At 34.3% G+C, this 23,274-nt stretch overlaps 2 protein-coding genes across 2 annotated transcripts in view; one reads left to right on the top strand and one right to left on the bottom strand.

Annotated features, from left to right (window-relative positions):
* Nucleotides 1–18,752, top strand: part of PsGEF (Protostome-specific GEF) — a 37,468-nt gene extending 18,716 nt beyond the window's left edge. Inside the window, exons 5-16 of the mRNA XM_018462772.1 lie at nt 3,696–3,936; nt 5,947–6,001; nt 7,206–7,487; nt 8,595–8,909; nt 10,931–11,346; nt 12,408–12,620; nt 13,110–13,472; nt 13,607–13,721; nt 13,898–14,301; nt 14,669–14,890; nt 15,293–15,635; nt 18,461–18,752. Of these exons, the coding sequence (XP_018318274.1) occupies nt 3,696–3,936; nt 5,947–6,001; nt 7,206–7,487; nt 8,595–8,909; nt 10,931–11,346; nt 12,408–12,620; nt 13,110–13,472; nt 13,607–13,721; nt 13,898–14,301; nt 14,669–14,890; nt 15,293–15,635; nt 18,461–18,736 (3,245 nt within the window). The 3' untranslated portion in view covers nt 18,737–18,752. The remainder of the gene's footprint in view (nt 1–3,695; nt 3,937–5,946; nt 6,002–7,205; nt 7,488–8,594; nt 8,910–10,930; nt 11,347–12,407; nt 12,621–13,109; nt 13,473–13,606; nt 13,722–13,897; nt 14,302–14,668; nt 14,891–15,292; nt 15,636–18,460) is intronic.
* Nucleotides 18,753–21,243: 2,491 nt separating this feature from the next.
* mRpL30 (mitochondrial ribosomal protein L30) lies at nt 21,244–22,592 on the bottom strand. The gene is made up of 4 exons (XM_018462557.1): nt 22,474–22,592; nt 22,184–22,330; nt 21,636–21,762; nt 21,244–21,563 (listed from the first exon to the last, which is right to left on the bottom strand). Exons 1-4 carry the CDS (start codon nt 22,479–22,481, stop codon nt 21,270–21,272), a joined length of 576 nt encoding a protein of 191 aa, XP_018318059.1. The 5' UTR covers nt 22,482–22,592; the 3' UTR covers nt 21,244–21,269.
* Nucleotides 22,593–23,274: the final 682 nt, after the last annotated feature.

Here is a 23,274-nt window from a genome sequence, read left to right as displayed (position 1 = left end):
CCGCCTTTAAAGCATTACCGTTGCAGAAACCGTATACAAAAACCATATCAGCATATTCACTATTAGAATACGTACGCGGCATATTGCAAAAGACAAAATTCATCTACTATTAAAGGCTTTCAAAGAGCGACTGACAAATTCATAACAGAAAGTGGAAAATGTAATCAAATATGTCGGTGCTAGATATGGCAAGAAATGTAAACATTTTTTTTCGATTTCTCTGAAACGGAGCAAAAACGAGCATATGTCTATAGGATTTTTTTTCTTAGTTTTTTACTCCTCTACACGCTCCCGAAGTTTTGCGATTTAATTTGGAAACACCCTGTATATTTTTTTCTTTTTTCGTGATTTCCTGCGAAACAAAGCAAAAAGGAGCATATGTCTATAGGACTTTTTTTCTTAGTTTTTTACTCCTCTACACGCTCCCGAAGTTTTGCCATTTAATTTGGAAACACCCTGTATAAATACAAACATTCGTTAGTTGTTAAAGAAGCAGTAAAAATGTTGCATCAGAATTTATACAATAATATTTGTATTTTTTGATACATTTTAAGATTAATTGATTGAGAGAAAGAGAGAGAGAGAAACAGAGAGAGAGAGAGAGAGAGAGAGAGAAAACCCTTATTTTTTAGAAACTACATAAATATAAGCTTATTACTTTTCGTAATCTTTACACATAGTTCTATTTTATTTATATATCACTGATATGCAGTAGGACTTTTTTCAACAAAATCATGAATACATTGTGTAATCAAATAATATAAATTAATAATAAATGTGTTGAGAAGAGCTACGAACCATAAGAAAACAGTATGTAAATAATGGATATAATATAATTAATAAGAACTAAATAAAATTGTAAAAATAAAATACACGGCGTTTCGAGTCCGATCGGATCATTCTCAATGTTAAACATACAAAAGTGATAAGTATAGACATATTTAAATTATAAACGGTTTAAAACTAATAGAATTGAAATATAAATAATAAGTATAGACTTCTAATGGATGTATAATGGTCACTTGATCGCATCTTGTCGTTATCAGGCTGATATTAAATCTAAGACAATGGGCGAGTTCAAGAAGGGAAAACGGCTAGGCATGCTTACCGAGCGATTGAATATGATTGGTTGGATCTATAAGTAACAACCAATTATGTTCATTTGCTTGGCGAGCAGGATAGCCGCTTTGTCACTTGAACGCGCCCAATGTTATTGCGCGTGTCATGAGATGTCAATATAAAAGGCTCCTTATTTAACAACGTCGTGCATAAGAATAATGATTCGTTACAGAAGTATCGCAATTATAGTAGTATAAAATCGAAGTCTTGAAATTTATAAAGTATGTTATAGTGTCCAATAATAAAAAATCTTTAGTATCTGTTAGAATACAAAAACTTTTTATGTCAATCGAAATATAAAGGTACATTAAAGATTGAAGCAAATTGCGGAGAAACGTCTTAATTGTCTGGCTGAGAAATACAAAGTGAAGGAAACGTTAAAGATACAAGTGAGGAGGTAAGAATTAGTCAGGAGAGGGAAACTGAAGGAGGGGGAGGAAAAGTAACTAGAAGAGGGAAAAAGATTGTATAATAGGAAAATAAGATTCATGTAACGATTCCAATTCATTTTGTTTATTCAAACCCTGGCTTTGCTTTTTTATATGAACCATCTCGGATATTAAACGTTTGTTGCAGGAAAGTTCGTTGTCGAGAATTCTTACATTATTCCAATTGAACTTATGGTTACAATTAATACGGTGGTTGGTGATAACGGTTGAAGAGCCCGTTTTTTTATTTATATCTGACTTGTGTACCTGTAATCTAGTTTTTAGCTTTCTCTTCGTTTGACCCACATAACTGGCATCGCAATCCTCGTAAAATATTTTATATACAACATCTTGAGACAGAAAATCTAATTGGTCTTTGCCTCTTTTTATATAATTTCTTAAAGTGTTCGGAATGGAGTAGGCTAATTTAGAGTTCATTTTTAAGGCAATAGGCATAAAGTTTTCTGAAACTGATTTAACATATGGAATAGTGAAAAATCTTTGAGCAGTTTTTTCTTTTTTTGGAAGATAAAAAATGTAAGAATTTTTGTTATTGCGGATATGATAATTAAGTCTGTTATGAATAGTGGAAAAAATTGAAGTGGAGAGGATAACCATTCTCCAAGAACGTGTGAACAGCATCTATAAGACTTTGTTCCTGAAATTTAGGGGGAGACAATAATATGATTCTGTCTACCTCTCCTATGATAACGCTCCTTTTATGACATAGTGGATGATGAGAATAAAAGTTGAGGAATCTCCCTGAACATGTAGGTTTCTGGAATCTATCAGAAACAATTCTATTATCTTCAACAATGATAGTCGTGTCCAAAAAATTCAATCTGCCCTGAATATCGATTTCAATGGTGAATTATAATCTAGCATGTAATGAATTAAAAATGTTCTGAATCTCATTCATGGTATCAGAAGGAGCCGCCAAAAGAATGTCATCTACATATCGATAATAGAATAAGGGCTGTACAGGTAGTATTTCGATAGCTAATACTTCCAGGTCCTGTAATACTATTTCAGCTATAATGGGAGATAGATAACCCCATCGAGATGCCGATTATTAATTATATCCATTATTTACATACTGTTTTCTTATGGTTCGTAGCTCTTCTCAACATTTATTATTAAAATCATGAATCTTTGAGTGCGTCAAAGAACTATACTCTCCGTAATATGTTACATTCATTTGTCTTTAGTTACGATAAAGAGCTACACTGAAAAAAATATTTGTGTAAAATTACATGATTATGCTGGGTTTTTTTTCCGACCCAGCATAATCATGTAACATTACTTAAATGTGATTGTAAAATTACCTAAATGATTGGAAAATTACCTAAATATTTATGTAAAGTTATTTAGGAAATTTTACAATCATATTTAAGTAAAAAAACCTAGCATAATCATATAATTTTACACAAATATTTTTTTCAGTGTACATTTGTTTGTCTTTTATGAGAGAAAGAACTACAGTCTCTACAATATGTTACATTTGCTTTCTCTTGACCGTTAATCCATGAACACTATGTACACCTACATTGCTTTTGACTCTGAAACATTGATTTTAATTAATTGAATCCACTATTTCTCGCTGGTAATTAAAGAATTGGCTTCCAAAAAACTAGACTTCATTGACATACTTTGATTTCATAACTATTAATTAAGGAGCATTATGGTGTATTCTTACAACAAAATAAAAGATTATGACAGAAAGTGAGACGAAGTTCTCATAATTATTGCGATTTTTTATTAAAATATAGAAAGTTAATTGAATTTATACACGGTTGAGAAGCACTAAGTAAAGCTCGAAAAGTTCTGTAAAAATGTCGTAGAATAATAAAATATGTTCTTGTTTATCGGTTATCTTAACATTGCTCGTTTAATATAATAGACCTTGTATTTTAATTTGTTATCGCTTAGCATAACTTCATGTAAAGATCCATGATAATTAAAGTTTTTATTACACGCTTTATACAAACGTGTAATAAAAACTTTAATTGTCATGGATCTTTACATGAAGTTATTTTTAGTCCATTCTAAAATAAAACTTCTAAAACAAATAATATAATACAATAAAGTATATATACATATTTATATTTTTCTATCCTTTATATTTTCAAAATTCTGTAATTCTCGCAGTGATAAGGTGCAAGGACTTGAGGAGAGCATACGAAGGACCGGTGCACGCGTACGTCAAAGCGAGTTTAAAGAACACCAGCGGCGAGGGAGTCGTCAAGAGGACCGCAGTTCACCGTGCTACACCGAATCCGGTGTTTCGTGAGACCCTCATACTCCCCTGCCCGGTATACAATAGTCACTGTACCGGTCATAGGCCCACGTCCCTGGACATCGCCGTCTGGCACCGGGATCGTCGTGCGAGGTGAGTATGTTCTGCGGAAACGAGAGAGAGAGAAAGAGAAAGAGAGAAGGGAAGGGGGATTACGATATCTACGGTGCAAGAAAATACTGACTCAGATTAAGTTCGTAAATCTCACGAGGTCGCGGCGAACGCGCTAAAGTTTCATGCGAATCTGACGTCTCGCGCGCGCGTTTCCTGGAGATTTATTTATTAACACAAGTGCCTCGCGGCTTTGTTACGGGAAGATTAATTATGACTTTCTCAGAAAATTCATACGTGAGAGGCAATCGCGTAGCGTGTTTAATGGATGATTAATTAAACAGCTGCCCAAAGGGATTGAAAAAATTAGAATAATATAATCTAATCTACTTTTTTTTTAATAATTCGAGAAAATAAATTTTGATTTAAAAAATTAAACGAAATTAAATCAAAGTGAATTTTTTCGTAAGTTTTCTTAAAGAAATAGATTAGATTCTGTGTAGACCAGTCATTTATAACTATTATTTTCTAATAAATCTTTAATTTTATAAGATTTTACATGCAAAACTTTAATTATGTAAAGATAAATGTTTTTAAATATTTTTATACAATATGATTTCTTTGAGAGAAAGAGCGAAGAATAACAACAAATTCAGCGAATTCTGAAACATGTTCGCGGTTGGAAAACAGGTGTCGTGATAAGGCTTGAGCTGTTTCACTTGTAATAGTCAGAGCGAGGGGGATAGAAACGGAGAAATTAACCTCGGTCAGCGAATCAACCACGATTTAATTGTCCCGATAAAGCTTCGTAAACTATACGTCGTTAACTTACGAAGCTTAACAAGCACGTGATGCCTCGTACCGTGTACGAGATAGTAATCTCTCGAGGTACGCCGAGCAGTACAACGTGGGAAAATCCCGTGAAATTCGTAAAGCGAGCACGAACCGCACGAGAGCTAGAGTAGTCCGTGGAATTTATGTTATTGGAGCAACGAATTTATCTCTCTCGTACCTCCTATCTTTTCTCGTGCGTCTGTATAAATCCGCTTATTTACTTAATATATCCATTAGCTGATCGTTTATCCATTACTGTATTTATTTTTACACGTGCACGTCGATATGGTGTGTTTCGCAAGAAAACGCGTTCAATATTCGATTGACAATTGATCAATCTCTTTTATTTCACCGTCTCGGCCTTGGCTTGTTTATTCTTTGGATTGCCCAATCGAAGTAGTCAACCTAATTTTAAGCTTGTTCCGAGAAATTCTCCTATTGGAAAAATGCCGTGCCGACGAAGCTTTGTTTTCGCAAAGACAATACACTCTCTGAACATGAATATGTTATTTGAATCATTTTAGCTTTTAAACATTTATTCAACAATAACGTTTTATAATCAAGCTCTCTTTCATTCTGTAGTTGAAATATTTTCGCACAGATTAAAATTTTTCAAGAAAGCACTTGTATTATATATAAATACCGAAATTTAAACTTTTTACCTCAACAGTTTTGCATTTTATTAAATTACTTTAATACAAGATTGCTTTAAATGCAAAATCAGCATATCTTATTTAATATATTTTTAATATCTCTTAAATATATTACAGATGTAAATTATTGTCATTAGATAAAATCTTGTTTATGATATATTTGATTAAGATTTAAAAGATTTTTAGCAATGCAGAAAATTACGCAATTCCGAACCGTGTGCCTTCTCGGTCGATGGTCCGTCCGAATGCCTAAACTATTGTAATTTCTGGGGGCATCCGAGAGTTTTCCCTTTTGCGGTAGGAGGGGAATCGATTCCCCAGGATCATGCGCACCACGTCTACCACGTGCATTTCTCACCCCCTTTCTCACCTGCTTTCTTCTACTATTCGCATATAGTATGCAAGACATTACGGTCACATTGTATATACATCACGCTCCTCGCGGCTGGACAACACTCGTATATGGCATATGCATGTATATGTATCTACATGAACGTGCCTACGTATTTTGCGGCCTTTCCGGACAACGAAAATTTATGCGTGTTTCCTTTTCTGCCTGTTTCAGACGTAGCGAGTTGCTGGGCTGCATGACTCTTCCTCTACCTCTGTCCCAGGATAAGGTAAATATCACGAAACTTCGAGTATATATTCGAGATGTTCGATCGAGAGACATCCGCTCTCGATTCGTTCCGCGAGTGTACGCCGTCTATCATGGAATGGAGTATCTAGACGTCTGCTAAAGTTTGCTGCTATATTAATTCTCAGTGTCTCCGAAAAGTTTCTTACTATAAATTAATAAAAAGTTCGCGTTTCTCTCCCTGGAGAATAAGGATAAGTATATCGAAATGTTAAGTATTCACTCGAAAGACTCGATTGAGACGTCTGCTACCGATTTATTCCAAGTATATTGCACCACCGGATACATCTAGACGTCTACTAAAGTTTGCTGCTATATTAATCCTTGAATATAGTAGTAGCGTCTAGAAAGTTTTTTTTGCCATAAATCATTGAAATCTCACAAAGGAAAAGTATGAGAAACTTGGACTAGTTATTTACGATGCTCGATTGAAATGTTTCTTAGCGTTGGTTATCTATACTAATTCTCAAAAATAGTATAGATACAGTATAAATATTATACAATAATACATATATTATGCAATAATAGAACAATAAAAAAAATTTATAGACAGTTAAACAGAATTTGAAAAATTATTATAGTTTTTCTCATTTCAAAAAAAGTCGTAATTTGATCTTTCTACCTTGGACCTTGAATATAATGGCTGTTGCACAAACGTATCAATAATTCAAAATGTTTTTTTCATGTTAAGTGGGTTATTCACTAGGAGCACAGGTATTATCTGATACTAGCTAGATCGTTGAAATGATATCCTACATACGTCGTTCACTTTAGAAGAAATGTTCAATTATGTAACACACTGCACTATTACAATTTTTATATTTTGATAAGATGATAGGAATTATTACTAAAATATCATTATACAACTTCCGTTGCAATTATATTTAAAAAAAACCGTCGCAATAATTAATTTAAATAGATTTTTCGGTAAATCTTGAATCTAAATTTCTTAATCTCATCGATCTGTCGATTTTTTCTTTTGAATAATCTGAAATAAATTTTTTTAGTGAAAATTTAATAAAACACGATTTCGAACTACCAATTACTGCGATTTTTGAAATTTCTTATATCCTCTTACTTAAATTTCCAAATTGAATTATAGAGATAGAATAAAAAAATACATTGAACAAGCGTTTTTCGACGATTAAATCGGGAAGATTAAAAGAAAGAAAACGAACAATTTGTAGGAAGCGACATGGCATCCTCTCGAAGCCGGATCCGTCCGAAACACGAGCACCCCTTTCGCGGGTGTACCTCAAGACTGCGTCGTGTCGCCACCATTATCCAAGGATGGCGAGTCAGATAATAACAACTCAGGGACAGATGATCTGATGTATCTGAGGCATTTGGAGTTGGAACCAGTTGATCCGTTGACAGGTTTGCCCCTGCACCCGGGTTTCACCGCGAGAGGCGGAAGAACGCCCTGTACTATCACGAGAAGGTTGATAAGGCAAACTTCGGTCAATCAGGTACGTTTATAAAAGTTGTAAATTATTTAAAACATGATTAGATGAAAAGTTGCTGAATTATACATTTTCCTTTCTACACGGACAAAATTATAGCACATCCGCGTACAATCCATTCACAGAAATCCAATTTAATACTGGAAATTACTTATTTTGGGTATTAAAAGCCCTAAACAGTGCTTTTAATATTTAAAACAAATAATTAGTCACAACCTTCTACGCGGAAAAAATGTTCTCTTAAAATTTACTCTGAAAATTTGGTACTCGTGGTATAATTTTTACCATGCACTTAAAATTAATCAAACTTATATTATATTTTATTATAGTTTTATTAATGAATAAGAGAGATTTACATAAAACTCTTCGAAATACAATGTTGTTCTATAACTACCATATTTTCAGAGTAAATTCTAACAAGGGAACCATACGAAGTGTTAAATTCTGATATTAATGAAACAATTTGTATACATATAAATTACACAAAAAGAAAAAAATATTAGTTGCGGTGGAAAAACGATTTGAAGGATGAAATCACCCTTATAAATAACGCGGATTTCAGCTTTTTTCGTTGTATCTTAAAAATTATTCGACATATCAAAAAATGTTTTATACAAAACTTTTATAATAAAATTTCCTCTGTTCATCCACGTCAATAATATTATATTTTTGAAAATTAAAAAAAATTTTTTTTAATTTTCAAAAATATAATATTATTGACGTGGATGAACAGAGGAAATTTTATTATAAAAGTTTTGTATAAAACATTTTTTGATATTTCGAATAGTTTTAATATATAACGGAAAAAACTAAAAACCGCTTTGCCACGGGATGATTTCATCCCTTCAAACCGTTTTTCCGCCGCAACGGACATTTTCTATAAATTCATTTTTTTATATAATCTATATATATATACACACAAAGTTTCATTAAAATCAGAATTTATCACTTCGTGTGGTTCCCTTGTACGAAAAAATTCTCTCTGTGTAATATTAAATTTCTATAAAAATATGTAAAGAAGTTTGGTTAAAAATAATTTAACATTTGTTTGCTAACATGTATAATAATACTAATTAACTTTGCTGACTGAATGTTTTATTATTTATCTGTCAGATTCCATGGGGATTTTCGTTGTCGTGGGGCAGGCCACCACGAGTGGAGCGCGTGGACCCAGGAAGTCCGGCAGAACGTTCCGGTTTACGGCCAGGTGATCATGTGGTATTCGTGGAGACAACAAACGTCGTGACGAGACCACGAGACGAAATTCTAGGCCTTATCCAGGCCGCCACGAATCAGCTGGTACTGGAGGTGTATCGTAAAGGAGGTGCTCAATCGTCCGGTGCCCATCACAGGCCCAGCTCGGTGAACGCCACACTTCAGTATTCCTCCACCGGTTCCAATGTCCAGCATGTCACGTTCAACGCCGAGGTCGGTACCGGCGTCCTCGTGTGAACGTTACCCGTGTAGCGGTATTAATAGTATATATTCATCGGTATCTCGATTACGAAGAAACGTCGCATGGAATAACAGCATAAAAATTGACGCGTGACGCTAACCTTAATCAATTATTTAAGACACAAAATGATCTATTCTTTTGTATTTTACATGTGTCCCAGTTTCTTTCCAACTGCAACACCAAGTATTTGTACTTTTAAAGATATTTCCGATAACAAGTATTCGTACTTTTGAAATTTGATTTCTGAGGTTGTTAATTTTAATAGCTTTTAATTTAAACGTATGTTCATTAAAAGAGAAATATTAAAATTAATTAAAATCTCAAAATCAGTTAAAGTACATATCTTTAAGAAAAAAGTAGACCGCTTGATCCGAAATAGTCGTTAATAAAATTACTTTAATTGTTACTGTTATCACAAGCGATATATATCTAATGATTCAAGATACTGAAAAATATAGTTAATACAATATAAAGATTACCGCTACTATTAGTGTCACCAAAATTTACGTTCGCCATTGAAGCATAATTATGTGGATCGTAAATTAATAAAGATTGAAAGTGTATTAAAGAAGCTCTCATTCTAACAAAATAATTGATCAAGCAAAGAATGCGTCAAACGTTTAATTGCAACATGAAAAGATGATATCGTAGGAAAGATATGTAACTTTTTAATTATTTTCAACATCGAGAATATAAAAAAATATTTATATTTAATTGCTATCAATATGCTGAATTGCGTCGTCTCTGAGTTTTGATGCTACTTTACGAAAGTATAAACTTGCAAACGTGTCTGATAATTCATTTTTTTATCATGAATATCGTTGCAATTTTGTAAATCTTATTTCAAAAAACAATCAGAAAGATTTTAATAATTGAGACAACTAAGACGATACGATATTGCAAGATTTAATTATGTGAATTCGCGTTTATGATTGCTATTGATATTCTGGAGATCGTGATATATGTCTGGCAAATGTATAGTCAACCATTTTGTAAAATTTTGATCGTCTACTGTTATTTTTTGGATACACTTGTAAATCAAAGACGTTACAAAATTCTATTACTAAATTAGACTCATATTTAAGGAATCGCGGAAAAATTTTATACTATATTTATGAAGAACTTGTGAGGAGAGAGAGCTCAATAGGCCTGTTCTTTTTGGCTGAACTTTTGCACCAGTTCAGCTAAAAAGAACAGGCAGAAATATGCGAATTTAGTAGAGACGTTATCAGCGTGCGTTATTAAGAGCTTATTTTTTGTTTTCGTCACAAAAAGAGTGCGAAAAGCATCATACACCTATATATTGTTTTTTCTTCTCTTTCTTTATTGTACTTTATTGTAGCGAAGCGTGTAGTGTATAGCGCGCGCGTCTCTCACGTGAGGGATGCCGTTTAAGTTATGATATGGTTATGTTTTGTACCTTGATCAGGTTGCTCTTTTTTGTTGCCAACAAGTTTTGTTTCCAACCATGCGTTCTGTTTATTTATTGTATCCTTGCCACCCTCATCCTGAGATTTTAAATTACCATACGTTCTTATAAGTTTGATCACCAAATTATTTTCGTTTAATTATCAGTCATTATAAAAATTAATTTCTTATTAATTGTACAGGAAAATATTTCTTGCCTTATTATTGATAGAGAGAAGTTCTTACAGCTTGTTAACATTATTTTATATTAAATTACAAAGCAAAATTAAGAATTTGATATTGTTCGAAATTATGTCAAGTATTATCATACAAAATTATTTTATCTGCAAATTTAATTATTGCCCGTCCTGTATAATGCAGATATTGATAAAAAAAAATATCTCACAGTATTATATTATGTAATCATTAACATAGAGTTCTATCTACACCTACATAAATATCAATTAGGAGCTTCGTCTCAGAATGACAAAACGCGAAAATTCTGAAATCCATTCAAAATAATAAGCATCTATTTCGATTCTCTGTGAAAAGTCGTCCAAAATCTTTTCGCGACTCGTTCAAACAGGTCTTTCCAAACTTGGCACCTGACGCGCCACCCGAAGAAGAGTTAACTGTACGTGAGACCAGGTACTGGGGAGTTTTGAAGAGTGGCCACACGCGCTTCATGGTCCCGTTGTGCGAGCGACGCGATGTCCTGTCCGCGGCGGACTATCTGATTCTCTTCCAGAATTTGGATGAGTTGCTCAAACTGTCCGAGGAGATCAGGGACGAGGGCGGCGGTGTCGACAGCTATCTCTGTAGAGTTCCTAAAATCACAGCTGCCTACCGAAGATACCTCAGTGGCCTACAACGTGCCTGCTGCCTGCTGGTCGCTCTCAGGCGAAACGCGGCCTTCGCCAAATTGGTCTGCGAGCCCGCCGTGCCGCATAAACGACGCCCCGATCTCACCGGGGTGTTGCTTCTACCCTTAGAACACTACAGGTTGGCATGCTAATTGATCGCGTTTCCCTCATAAAGAGATCTAATTCGCTTGTCAATCATTTTCATTTGATAAAAATCACATCTTGTAAGAAATTAAGCTGTAATATATATATATATACGGGAATTGGAATTAAATCATGATATACATATGTGTATTTTTATGAAGTTATCACTACAATTTTCGTTTTACTTTATTTAACCCTTCATGGTCACACTTCTAAAAAGCCACACGATGGTTACTCTGGGTTAAATTGATCCGACCCATCTTTGAAGTGTTACCAAATCCATACTATCGAGTATTACCCTATAAGCGCATAATATTATTTAATATTTTAAGCATATTCTTAGAATTTTAAATGTACATTTTAAAAAAATACAGTATATTATTTCATCTTTTAATAAAATAAAACAGTGGCGTTTTTGTGAAAAATTTAATTTTAATACTAAAAAAAAAATCGTAAACATGTATTCGAATTTAGCGTGAAAGTTACATATACATCGTCTTTCACGCTAAATTCCAATACATGTTTACGATTTTTTTTTAGTGTTAAAATTAAATTTTTCACAAAATGTTCGGGTCATTTTGATCCAGTGTGACCATGAAAGGTTAAAGCTTCTTCATTTTTTTTAGTATTGCTATATTTGCACAATTATAGTGGTATTTTAACTGAAAGACAAACGATTAATAGAATTTATAAACTGTGGTGTATATATTTTCATAATTTCGTTATTAAGAATTTTTCGTATTTTTAATAATTCTTGATTTTTAAGCATGCCTTTGCAATGAAGGTGCATCTACTTAATACTGAAGGATTATTAATTTATAAAGATCAATAACATTTTACTTTTACAAATACTTTTAATACTATAATTTTCTCGTAAATCTTGCAATATATTATTTAAAACCTTAAGTTAAAACTTAAATAGATCTGGTTAAAATCTCGAAAACTGTAATCATGAAAAGAATTTTTAATATAAATATAAAATAACTCCTCTCGCGGTGTTTGTAGTATTGAGAAAGCGAAAACCGTACCGTTTTCGTAGTAAATTCATGCTTGCAGAGAGATGACAAGATTGTTGGGCCAGGCGTCCCCACGAAATTGCCAACAAGCAAGGGATTTGGCCCAGGGCTATAGAGAAGCTACGGCAAACGCGGGTGTCATGGAACCTCCGCGAGATACCGGAAGGCCTCTGTTAAGTTTACAGGAAGTAGAATCTCGATTGGTATTTGCGAGATGCAAGCCGTTTACCTTAGCATTACCAGGAAGACGATGGTGAGCTTTCTAATTTATAAAATGAAAACTACGTTTTGTCTTTTTTGCGATTTTCTTCAAAACGAAGCAAAAACGAGCATATCTCTACAGGACTTTTTTTAGTTTATTGATCCCCTACACGCTCCCAAAGTTTTGACATTTAAATTCCGGACACTGTATAATAAATGAATCATGTATTAATAATGTAATTTATAATGTATTTTTTTAACTTCTTAAGAATTTCGTGAATAATATTATACATAACTTCAATTAAAATAATAAATTTAATTTTTAGTAAATATGCTGTTTGCATTTCAATAAAGAATAAAAATTTACATTTAAATTTTGATAAGTATCGGTTTGTCGATTATTTATATTTATTTATTTTGTCTTTGAGATTCTGTAAAATTAAATCGGGAATTAATCAATTTACTGATGTAATAATTTATTATCATTATTAGCTATATGAAAAGGTTCTACTATTATTAAAAATTTAAATCAATGTTTTAGGCTTTTTGGCGGAGCTCTCGCTAAGGTTGAAGGTCGAGCGCGTCTACAACCGTCCTGGGCTCTGCTGTTGACCGATCTCCTAGTATTCGCGCGAGTATCGCGAGACCGCGTGCTTTTCGTCACCGAAGAACCTCTGCGACTGTCCAGCATCGCTGAGGCATGCTTCACCGTACGAAAAAGACCGACGGAGTTTCGGCTGCAGGTCGCCATACACCCGAACGGCAGCGTGGACAACGATCACGCCGAGACGATAAACAGCGGTGGTTGCAGCCCACACAGTCGACCCCGAAGACGTGTTCTCATCCTTCGAGCGCCCACTCCAGAGCTCAAGGCTGTCTGGCACAATCTTCTTCAACGACAAATGTGAGTGGCGGGCTTGGCGCGAAAGTACGCGTGTGCGCCTCGCGGAATATTTTGTCGAGAATCGAGGTATAAGCGGAAAATCGCGCGGATGGACCAAGTAAAATTCATGAGCACCAATTTTCATTGCATTTTAGCATCTATGTGAATACAGGCTGTGGTTTGAGCTCGTCGGATCAGGACAGCCCCGAAGAGAGTCCGGTTGCTGGTAACAATTTCGCCGTGACTAGAGAAACCATAGAAAGTTCACAGGTTAGTGAAAGATGATGACAGTTACGATATTTGGAAAACTATCCTGATATATTTTGGGGGGAAAAATTTATCCACGTATTATTGCAAAAATGAAATAAAATTAAAAATTAAAATCATTGTAAGTTGAAGCATCTATTTTCTACAAAATTCCAAAATCGAATGTCTGAATGTAATAGATCGCAAGAGAACCTCGACAACCTAACGAAGAGGAAAAGGAATCGCAGTCTGGTGAGAGCCTGGAGACGATTCTGAAGAACTCTCGGGAGAATAATCACCTGGCGCAATGGGTGCGCAATTCGCATCAGATCCCACCTCCTGACCACGAAGGTTCCTTTGAGGAATGGACAGCTGAGGAATTAGCGGCCAGAACTCCCCGAGAGAGCAACAGCCGATCGACTAGCCAGGATACCGCGACGGAGGAAGTCACCACGGCGAATTCCGACGTAGAGCAACAGAGCACCGCATCGAGTGCAAGTCTAAGTACTGTGAAATCGAACAGTATGACGCGAAAGAACGGTAGTCATATACCCACAAAAGAGAATTCAATGAGCTCCATCAGCATTTGTCGAAGATGTCATAGGTACTAATTTTGACGTGCAACCAAACTTGAATATTCATTAAATATTCAAATATTTTATTTTTGAGTCTTTTTATTGATATTCTGAAAAATCCTTAATTTTTAATCCATTCTAGGGTTCTGTATTTGTTATAAACAATGTAAGCAAAACCGTAAATATTTCTTGAATGATAAAATATAGGATCTAAAAATTATTGTTAAGTTCATTACAATGGCATTCATTATAATGTTCGAAAAAACCACTCAGCATTTTAACATTACAAACGGTTTCGTCTTATGTTCACTAAGGCTTTTTTACACAGTATGGTGTGTATTAACCATATAAATGCTGAATGGTTTTTTTATCACTCTGTATAATCGCCCATTACAGATTAGGTTGTCCTACGCCGCCGTTGCAAAGGGATCCGTTTTCTCCATTGCCACCAAAGATTTCGGTTCTTCCACCGACCCCCGATCTCTGCACGAGGCATAGATTGCGAAATGGGCTGCACGATAGCCCAGGACGTAACAGTCCTAGTTATACGCCTGCGGATTGTAATACCGAAGATGGCAGCGAGGATGATCTCGATTGTGACGGAGAACCCCCATACCGGTATGATAAATTACAATTATTTTTTATACTTATTTATCTGGTTAATTTATAAGTAATTATCAGAAACATCGTTATCAAGATTTTTTTTAGCTAGTAAAAATAAAAGAAACAAAATAAAAAACTTATCAAACTTATTTGATCCTGAACATCTAGCCAACATTTAAATTCAATGAAACTTATCGTAGATCAATTATAATTACTTATCAACTAATGATTATCTAAATTTCTAAAAACCAATAACCTGAAAATTATCATGAAACACCACATTTTCATTCGGTCTTTCAACAAGATTTAATAAAAAATTATCACAAAACATTATTTTCACTCGGCTCTTTAAGAAGATTTAATCAAATTAAAACGACTGTTCGATTTCCTCTGTCCGTAACAATCATTCTCGCGCAGAGCTTTGAGACGGTTTGGTACAATGAGCAGCCTGGATCAAGATGATGAGCTGGATGAGCAAGGAGACGATGATAACCGGGATACGGAGTCACCACCATCTGGCTTGAGAGCATGGACTGCCCGAGCGAGCAGCTATGTCGTCAGCAAGATGGTTTTGCTAGAGCAACTCAGCGAAGGTGTCGGTGGTTACCTTCTTCAACCGCCAGTACCTCCGGAGCGAACCGAGTTCTCGTTAGATCCAAACGACGAGGAAGGTACCACGTCTGGGGCGACTTCCGGTGATGATATATGGGGTACGCCGACTTCCGGCGGACCGGATGATGAAAGCTTCACCGCCAATTCGGTAATAATATTTGCAACGACAATATACGATATTAATATATCCAAATAGTTTAGAAGCACAGTGGAGCCCCAATGTGAAAGATTTTATCAAGTGATCACGATTGACAAATTTATTTCTAAATATATTAAATATTTATTTCATGAAATGGAGAGTATGGCCGATATTCATAGTTAGTTCTTATTTCAAGATCATCTTAAGTAATGTATTATTATGATGTCAAGATGGCTCTGTGATTGATTTCTGACATCTTAAGACTATACTTAAGATTCTAATTCTAAATATAAAAATCGACTATGACTATTGGCCTATGTATTACAAGACTGTAATGAACATCATAAGTTTCATTTTTTAAACAAATCTAAAACAACTTAGAAATAAATTCTCCAATTCATGAAAGAGGAAATCAGTATTAGTTTCTTGGTAAAAAATTTTTCATGCATGAATATAAATAGTATAAATAGTATAAACATACATAAATATTCATAAACATGTATAATCATAAAATATGTCCATACATTCCTCTTTCTTTTGTAAAATTATTTAATGTAATAAAAATAATAACAGTAATGTGAAAACATAAAAAATAATTAAAGGGATAATTTTCGCATTGTTCGTTTTAAAAAAAAATAAATTTGGAAAAATGTAAAAAAATTGCTCATACACAATTATGCATAATTTTATATATAATTATACATAAGTAATTTTTTTACATTTTTCCAAATTTATTTTTTTTTAAAACGAACAATGCGAAAATTATCCCTTTAATTATTTTTTATGTTTTCACATTACTGTTATTATTTTTATTACATTAAATAATTTTACAAAAGAAAGAGGAATGTATGGACATATTTCATATATGATTATACATGTTTGTGAATATTTATGTTTATACATGTTTATACATATTCACGCATGAAAAATTTGTTACGGATTTTAAAATAATTTAGCGCAATATAGTTTATAAACATTTTTAGGCTAAATATTTCATCGCATCGGCTTTCAATAAAAACTTATTACAGTATGCATTATAAATTATAATTTGTACTGCATTGCGTAAATAAATAATGATCGCTTGATACGTATGGGTATGACTATTTTCACATAAGCTTGCTTGAAAATAGCATCTAGTTCCGAAGCATTAACTCATTTAAATTGCACTCTGCATTAAATATAAAAATTGCAATTGCATTTACTTTGAGAACGATTTGTACGAAATTTAATGTACAATACTATGGCAAGTAGTTTTACTTTTTAATTCATGGAATTAATTTATAGACGTAAAGAAATCAGGTCAATGATCGAGCTAATTAAGATGTATAAGCTAAATACAATTGAAACATTTATTATGTGAAATCAAAAGTACGTTTCGTGACCACGGGTCACTTCTTCAGCAAATGAAAAACATTAATAATTTTAATAATGTCGCTAATTGTTGATTTAGGCAAAAACGCAAAAAATAATATATAGTTGCTAATATAATATTGTCATAACGTAAAACTTATTGTGCAAATCTTGAGCTCCTTGTGTGTAAAGTTAATGTTGTGTACATACTGATGATCTCGATGCAATTGTCTTTGGTCACATTAATTGTCAGTTTTCTCAATAAATTGGTCATCGAAGCTTCGTTATTAAGCGAACATCAGGTGACAATAGGAGTCAATGGTGTAATTTAACTTTGTAGCATCAAATCTGAGGAGTCAACGCAATCATTCCAGCTCCGTCAAACACACAAATTCGAATGAAAAATTTGATTTCACATAATAAATGTTTTAATTATATTTAACTTATATATCTTAATTGGCTCGATCATTGACCTGATTTCTTTACGTCTTGGTTTTGCGTAATACCAGCGAATTCTGTAGGGTAAGTGATCCAACAATGAATCATGTAAATTTCAGAGGCTTATATCTCTCTCAATTATTGAGTTGAAGATCTGAGTTTTGGCATACAGTTTATGAATTTAGTTGGCTGCATACTGTAAATAATAACTCTTAAGTTATTTTTTAAGTTTAGCCACAATTTCAATTATTTCAAAAAACGGGAAGTGATTCATTGTATACAAGGGGTGTGTACACACAATGAATTATGCTATTTTTAATAACGAACCGCATGTTTTATACTGCGAATTGTTGGGATTATTTTAGTTTTGCTATATTTTAACATGTTTATTTAGAAAATAGACAATTATAAGATGACAAGAATTCACAAGGCCGACCGCCACGTTTTTCTGCTAGATTCTTTCGTTTTAGGTGAAAACATGTCGAATAAGTACATTTTTATTAAGATTTTAAAAAATGTGTGAAATTTACAGAAAAAACTTACTTTACAACCCAAAATTTTTAAAATGTGATATTACATGGATATTCCTTGGCTCAATTTGCCAGCCGACTGGGGAGCCGAGGAGGGGTTCAAATGCAAGTCGCTGCATGATAACAGCGCAATCTGGTAACGTCGCAATGGTTCACAGTATACTACTGGTTCACTGTTGGACCACCTACCCTACTTTTAATTTATAGAATTAATTCGATGAAATTTTTGCGACAGTATTGTTCTAAACTACAAGTCGTACCTATCGCCCGAATTTTTGTCTAAATGCGACTGTCTCACTTGAGATACATAAAACCACAGAATCAAATAGTCGCATCTAGCACTGAATATGAGATCACGATCATTATACATTAAATCAGGGGCCTTTTCATCTCAGGAATGAAGCGATAAAAAAAAAGATAGAATAAGCTTCGCACGCTTGCCTGCATGACGACGCTTGCCTTCTGTTTTTCTTTTTGCAAAGAATCACTAGCCCGAGCTGTGCCTGACTTCCCTAGCCGCCACCGAACGGCTGCAGCAGCAGCGGTGGCGCGATGGGTGCCGGTGCCATCGGTGAGGACAATTACGGCCTAAATCTGTCAGTGGAAGACGATGTCGATCAGGAATCAGAGAATGAGGATTGCTCGTTGCCGGAGCTGAGCATGGACCAGTTACTGGGTAGCAGCGGTAGTTTGGGCTCGTTGCGCTGTTTCCTGGGCAGGAGACGGCTGGAGCCGCTACCGGAAGAGGAGGATTCGCCTGGCAGCGGTAAGCACCAGGTCGGATGGTGGTGACAGCGGTTTCAAGCGACGTCCAAGTTGACCGTCGGTGCGAATGCGGACGAGCGCGACCGCGTCTTCGCTAAGCTGAATCAGGAGGATGAGGAGTTCCGTCGGAAGATCGTCGATTTGCATCGCAAGCTGTCAGACGTGGACGCAACGTCAGAAACGGCTGGTTCACCCAATTCAAAGAGTTCCAAGGAAGCTGAACGTCTGAAAGAGCTGGAAGCCGTCGCGAGAAGAGCGGAGGAGACCAATTCTCGCAACGTCGAGGAGATGAACGCCGAGAAGAGGCGGGAAGCAATGCGGAGAGAAGACTCCGCCGAGGCGAGCGACAAAAGAAGACACAGAAGTAGAAGGACCGATCAGCTAAGGAGGTCAAGGAGGTTCGAAGAAGAGTTTGACGATCAGAATGGGAGAGGGAGTCCGTCCAGCACTGGCGAGACAAATTTTCTGAATAGACTGAGGCTAAAGAGACGGAGCATGAAGCTACTGAGTTTCTTGAGCGGAAAAGCAGCGGACAGATCGCAAGAGGAGAGGGCAGCGCGACTACTGAGGATGTACATGCCGGAAAAGGGCGGCGCCAGGTCGACGCAGAACACAATCTCGATTCATCATACGTCAAGGGACAGGCGGTTCTGGAAATTGCGCAATCGGAGACGAACCAGTTCCGCGTAAACTCATAAGAGTCGTCATGTGGGTGATGCTTTACTCGTGCGTCACGCTCGTTGCTGTCGAGTATACAAAAGAGATCATGTCGCTCTATGCGAAAAAATGAAGGCTATCGAGAGTATCGTATTTTGCAATGAGATCGTTATGAGATAACTATTTAGCATCAAAATTGCAAATAAAATATAACATTAACAGTTATCTTGATACAAAACGTTAAATTCATAAGTCGCGTGTTAGTTTAAAGAAATATTAGATAATATATTAAAAAATGTATTAGTTATACTGAAGTATATAATAATTACTGTGATAGCATAGAGGACGATTAGAATTGATTACAAATACATTTGAAGATGACACTGGAAGGAATTAATAAGATTTGACACACGAGTAAACCGTCGCTCAGGAAATCATATATTGAAACGAAAAGAGATCGCGATGAACGGGGAAAATCGAAAGGGAACGGCAATCATTATCTCTCCGTTACTAGGACTTCCAAAACATTCGTGTTTACCGAGACTTTTTGAATTCTGCTCGAGCATGTACGAGGCCGAAGTTGTTTTCATAGAGTGGTAGTAGTGATTACGAATAGCTGACATTAGGTTTAACTGCAGTTTCAATCTAGTTCACTTCTTAGTACCGCAAGGGAATAAAAGTTACAGTTGGTCCTCTATCAGTGACGACGGAAACGTAACTCCAGGATTAGTCGAGTACAGTTTCAGAACCGCGCTATTAGTAAGCTTGCTAAACCTCGCGAGGACAGGACGTCCTCTGGGCCTAGCGGATCGTTTCCGGATCATTTGAGCTGATCGGTGGTTTGAGTTGGAATCAGCGAGTTTCGCTCGTGAATGTAGACCTCTGAATTTCGACTCTTTTTTTGGAACACTGTATCTAAGTAGGTCCGCACGACTGACCCAAAGCGGCATTTATCTTCCACTTATACTAGGTGTCCCGCAACAAGCTGCTGATATCTTACGCAAGGTTGAGGCTACTTTATGTCAAGGAGATAAATAAATACGAATTATTCTGAGCGGCTGTAATATAATGATATTAAATTTAATTTAATAAATTAAAATATATTAAATTTAAGTTTATTATTATATGACAGTCGTTATTATTATGCAATAACGATCTGATGATGAGTCCTAAATTTAATTCTAACTTAATTGAACGTAAGATTATATATTGTAAATCGGAAGCTAATATTTATATTTGAACGTTTTGACTAAAAGTGAATCGAAAAACCTATGATTAAGATAATGAAATCTTATTGCAGGGCATCTTATAGATCTTGCTCCTGGTCTGCGAAGAGTTCCACAAATTCATTGGATGCATATACTATCTATAGATTTTAAATCTCATATGTATTTTAGCGAGAGTTTATCGAAGAGACATCAACTTAATTTAACATTAATTTTCAGTATTAAATATATTTCATGAATTAAGTTTTGGAATCAATTTAATAAAGTTAAGATTGAAATGAATTGAAAAATTTTATGCAACCTAAGAATGTGGGACGCTTTAAACAGACTAAGAATAAAAACACTAAAATTTTAACATTACTGTTAGTAGATTGTAAACTGGTCGATTGACCGCATATGAAAAATATAAATAAAACTATATTATTTGTTCAATCGTTTCCTTCGTATCTCTTAAAGTACAAAATTTGTCTTTCACATGAATATTATTTTCACATATTTTTCATACACATAACTGCTTCTAACTGTGTATTTCTTCTGACTATACTATACAGGGTATTTCGAAAGTTTTTTCTCAGGAAGGGAATTTCAACCGAGGATTACCAAAGGATTATTTTGAAGGTTCCTCCATTGATAGATTCATATCGATGACTTAACAAATATTTATTTTTCAGTATCTATTACATAAGATTTCCCTCTAACCATTTAAGCCTCAGTTTCTCTTGTATAATATCTCGATTCAGCTTTTTTACACTATTCATGAACTGTTCCACAGCTTCTTCACGAATAGGATCTACTTTTGGTACAACATAAAATGTGCCATTCTCGTGTAAATATGTGCCATTTAAATCGTCCGCGGTTGGCAATTTGTCGGGCAACTTTATGGGAACGATCTTTACCAAATGCTTCACCCTCCAGAGCATAGCACACATCTGTGGCGTGTTTTTTACGATCACTGGATTATCTCCGTGTTTCTGTAAGACGATTAAGCGAATAAAGAGTTTGTCAAACACTATTCTACGCTTTATGCATACAACTTTGGCTACCTTAGCTTCAAAACCTAAATTTTCGAGCATCTCTTTCTCCCACCATGGATTACCCGCAAAAGGCTTTACCCGTCTTACTAATAACAGCTTGCTTGGCTCAAATGGTGGATCAACATGATCTGGACGTCTACAAATGTAATTTTGAGTACCCAAACCAGGAGTAGCAATTGTGAGATTTACTAATTGAAAGATGTCATAATTCTTTCGAAATTCAAAATATATTTTCCTCAGTATTTAACGATTTGTCAGAATTCAATGTTTAAAGGAAAATACCTTTGAAGCTTTAAATTTTGACAAATTATTAAATACTGTTTTTGTCTTGTTTATCTTTAGTTACATAAAAATGAAAGAAATTGTTTTGAACATCAAAAGTTCAAAAATGTTTTAATTTAAAAAATGTAAAAAATAAATTTATAATTCAAAGGACTTACAATTTAAAAAACTGATCATTTCTTCGTGATAAATATATTGTCTTTTATTGTAACTCATGAAAAGCGGAATTTCGAAAAAATTAGAATATAGATATGATGTAATATAACCTCACGTACTTTGGAAAATATGTAACATGTTCATATTTTACCCCTTCGAATTTACCCTGCGCATTTCTCCATCTAATTTTTCGTTTCATAAAGGAGGCATGACGTACAAGATTTAAGAAAATAGGTGCACCAGTCAGTTTAATTGTCATGTTGCAGCTAAAAATTAAATTTCGTAAGTCTTGAGTATCTATGTATAGGTTAGAGCTAATTTGGAGTATGTAAAAGTCAATAACACTGCCTCGTATATTGTTCCTATCATGATTCAAATAATTACAACAATCTCAAATTTGTTTACTTACGTAAACATTGCCCTTTTTGTACTTGCGTCTATTTATTACAAGTAATATCACACAATCAACTGAATCAACACTCTCGACTCATATCAACTTTTTGATAAATACGTATAACTGCTGTGTGGCGCCAGCTAGTGAAGATAAAGGAAAAACCAGTACAGAAATCTCATGAATGAGCAATACCTAACAACAGTACCTTCCTGCACTGAATTCATCTTTACCGACCAAAGAATTAGGAAATCCAGAATTGTGGATGATGCTTGAAACGCAATAATTATAGTGGATACAAAATGTGTATGCATGAAGAATTCTGTGATCAATCTCGAAATGACAAAGTCTTATTTTCTCCGTTTGTTTTTAAGCAATCTTATTTTAATGAAAATATTTAATATAGGGTTACTTGGTAATTTTTAACTGTCAGGACATTTTTTAAAATAAGAAATTACGTAAAAATATACGTTAAATACAAATAAAAAAAATATGATGCAAAAAGATTACAATTTGATAGATTTTTGCCATTAGTTATTTTTTTGTATTGTTTTATGTGATATTTAATTTATTCATATTAAGTTTAAATTTCCTTAATTAAATATTATTTAAAAAATCGATATTTATCTTGGTTTAAGTTTTAAGATGTTGGGAAGCAAATATGTACCAGAAGTAAAATAATATAATTAGCAACAAATACATGATAAAAGAAATAAATTTTTGATATTTGACTTTCTTGTGAGAATTTACGATCGCCTAAAATTACTCTAAAATCTTATAATCACTGTATATATTATATATATATATATATATATATAA

The sequence above is a fragment of the Mycetomoellerius zeteki genome, unplaced genomic scaffold, assembly GCF_001594055.1.
Source record: "Mycetomoellerius zeteki isolate Tzet28-1 unplaced genomic scaffold, Tzet1.0 scaffold145, whole genome shotgun sequence".
Taxonomy (NCBI): domain Eukaryota; kingdom Metazoa; phylum Arthropoda; class Insecta; order Hymenoptera; family Formicidae; genus Mycetomoellerius; species Mycetomoellerius zeteki.
Note: the sequence above shows the minus strand (reverse complement) of the source record. Positions and strands in the feature narration are given on the sequence as shown.

Coding starts and splice junctions, on each gene's coding strand:
- mRpL30 (XM_018462557.1), bottom strand. Junction 21,763..22,183: donor CATGTTACATATTTTCCAAA/GTACGTGAGGTT, acceptor TTACATTTGTAG/ACGTCCAGATCATGTTGATC. Junction 21,564..21,635: donor ATTTAGGTTTTGAAGCTAAG/GTAGCCAAAGTT, acceptor ATCGTCTTACAG/AAACACGGAGATAATCCAGT.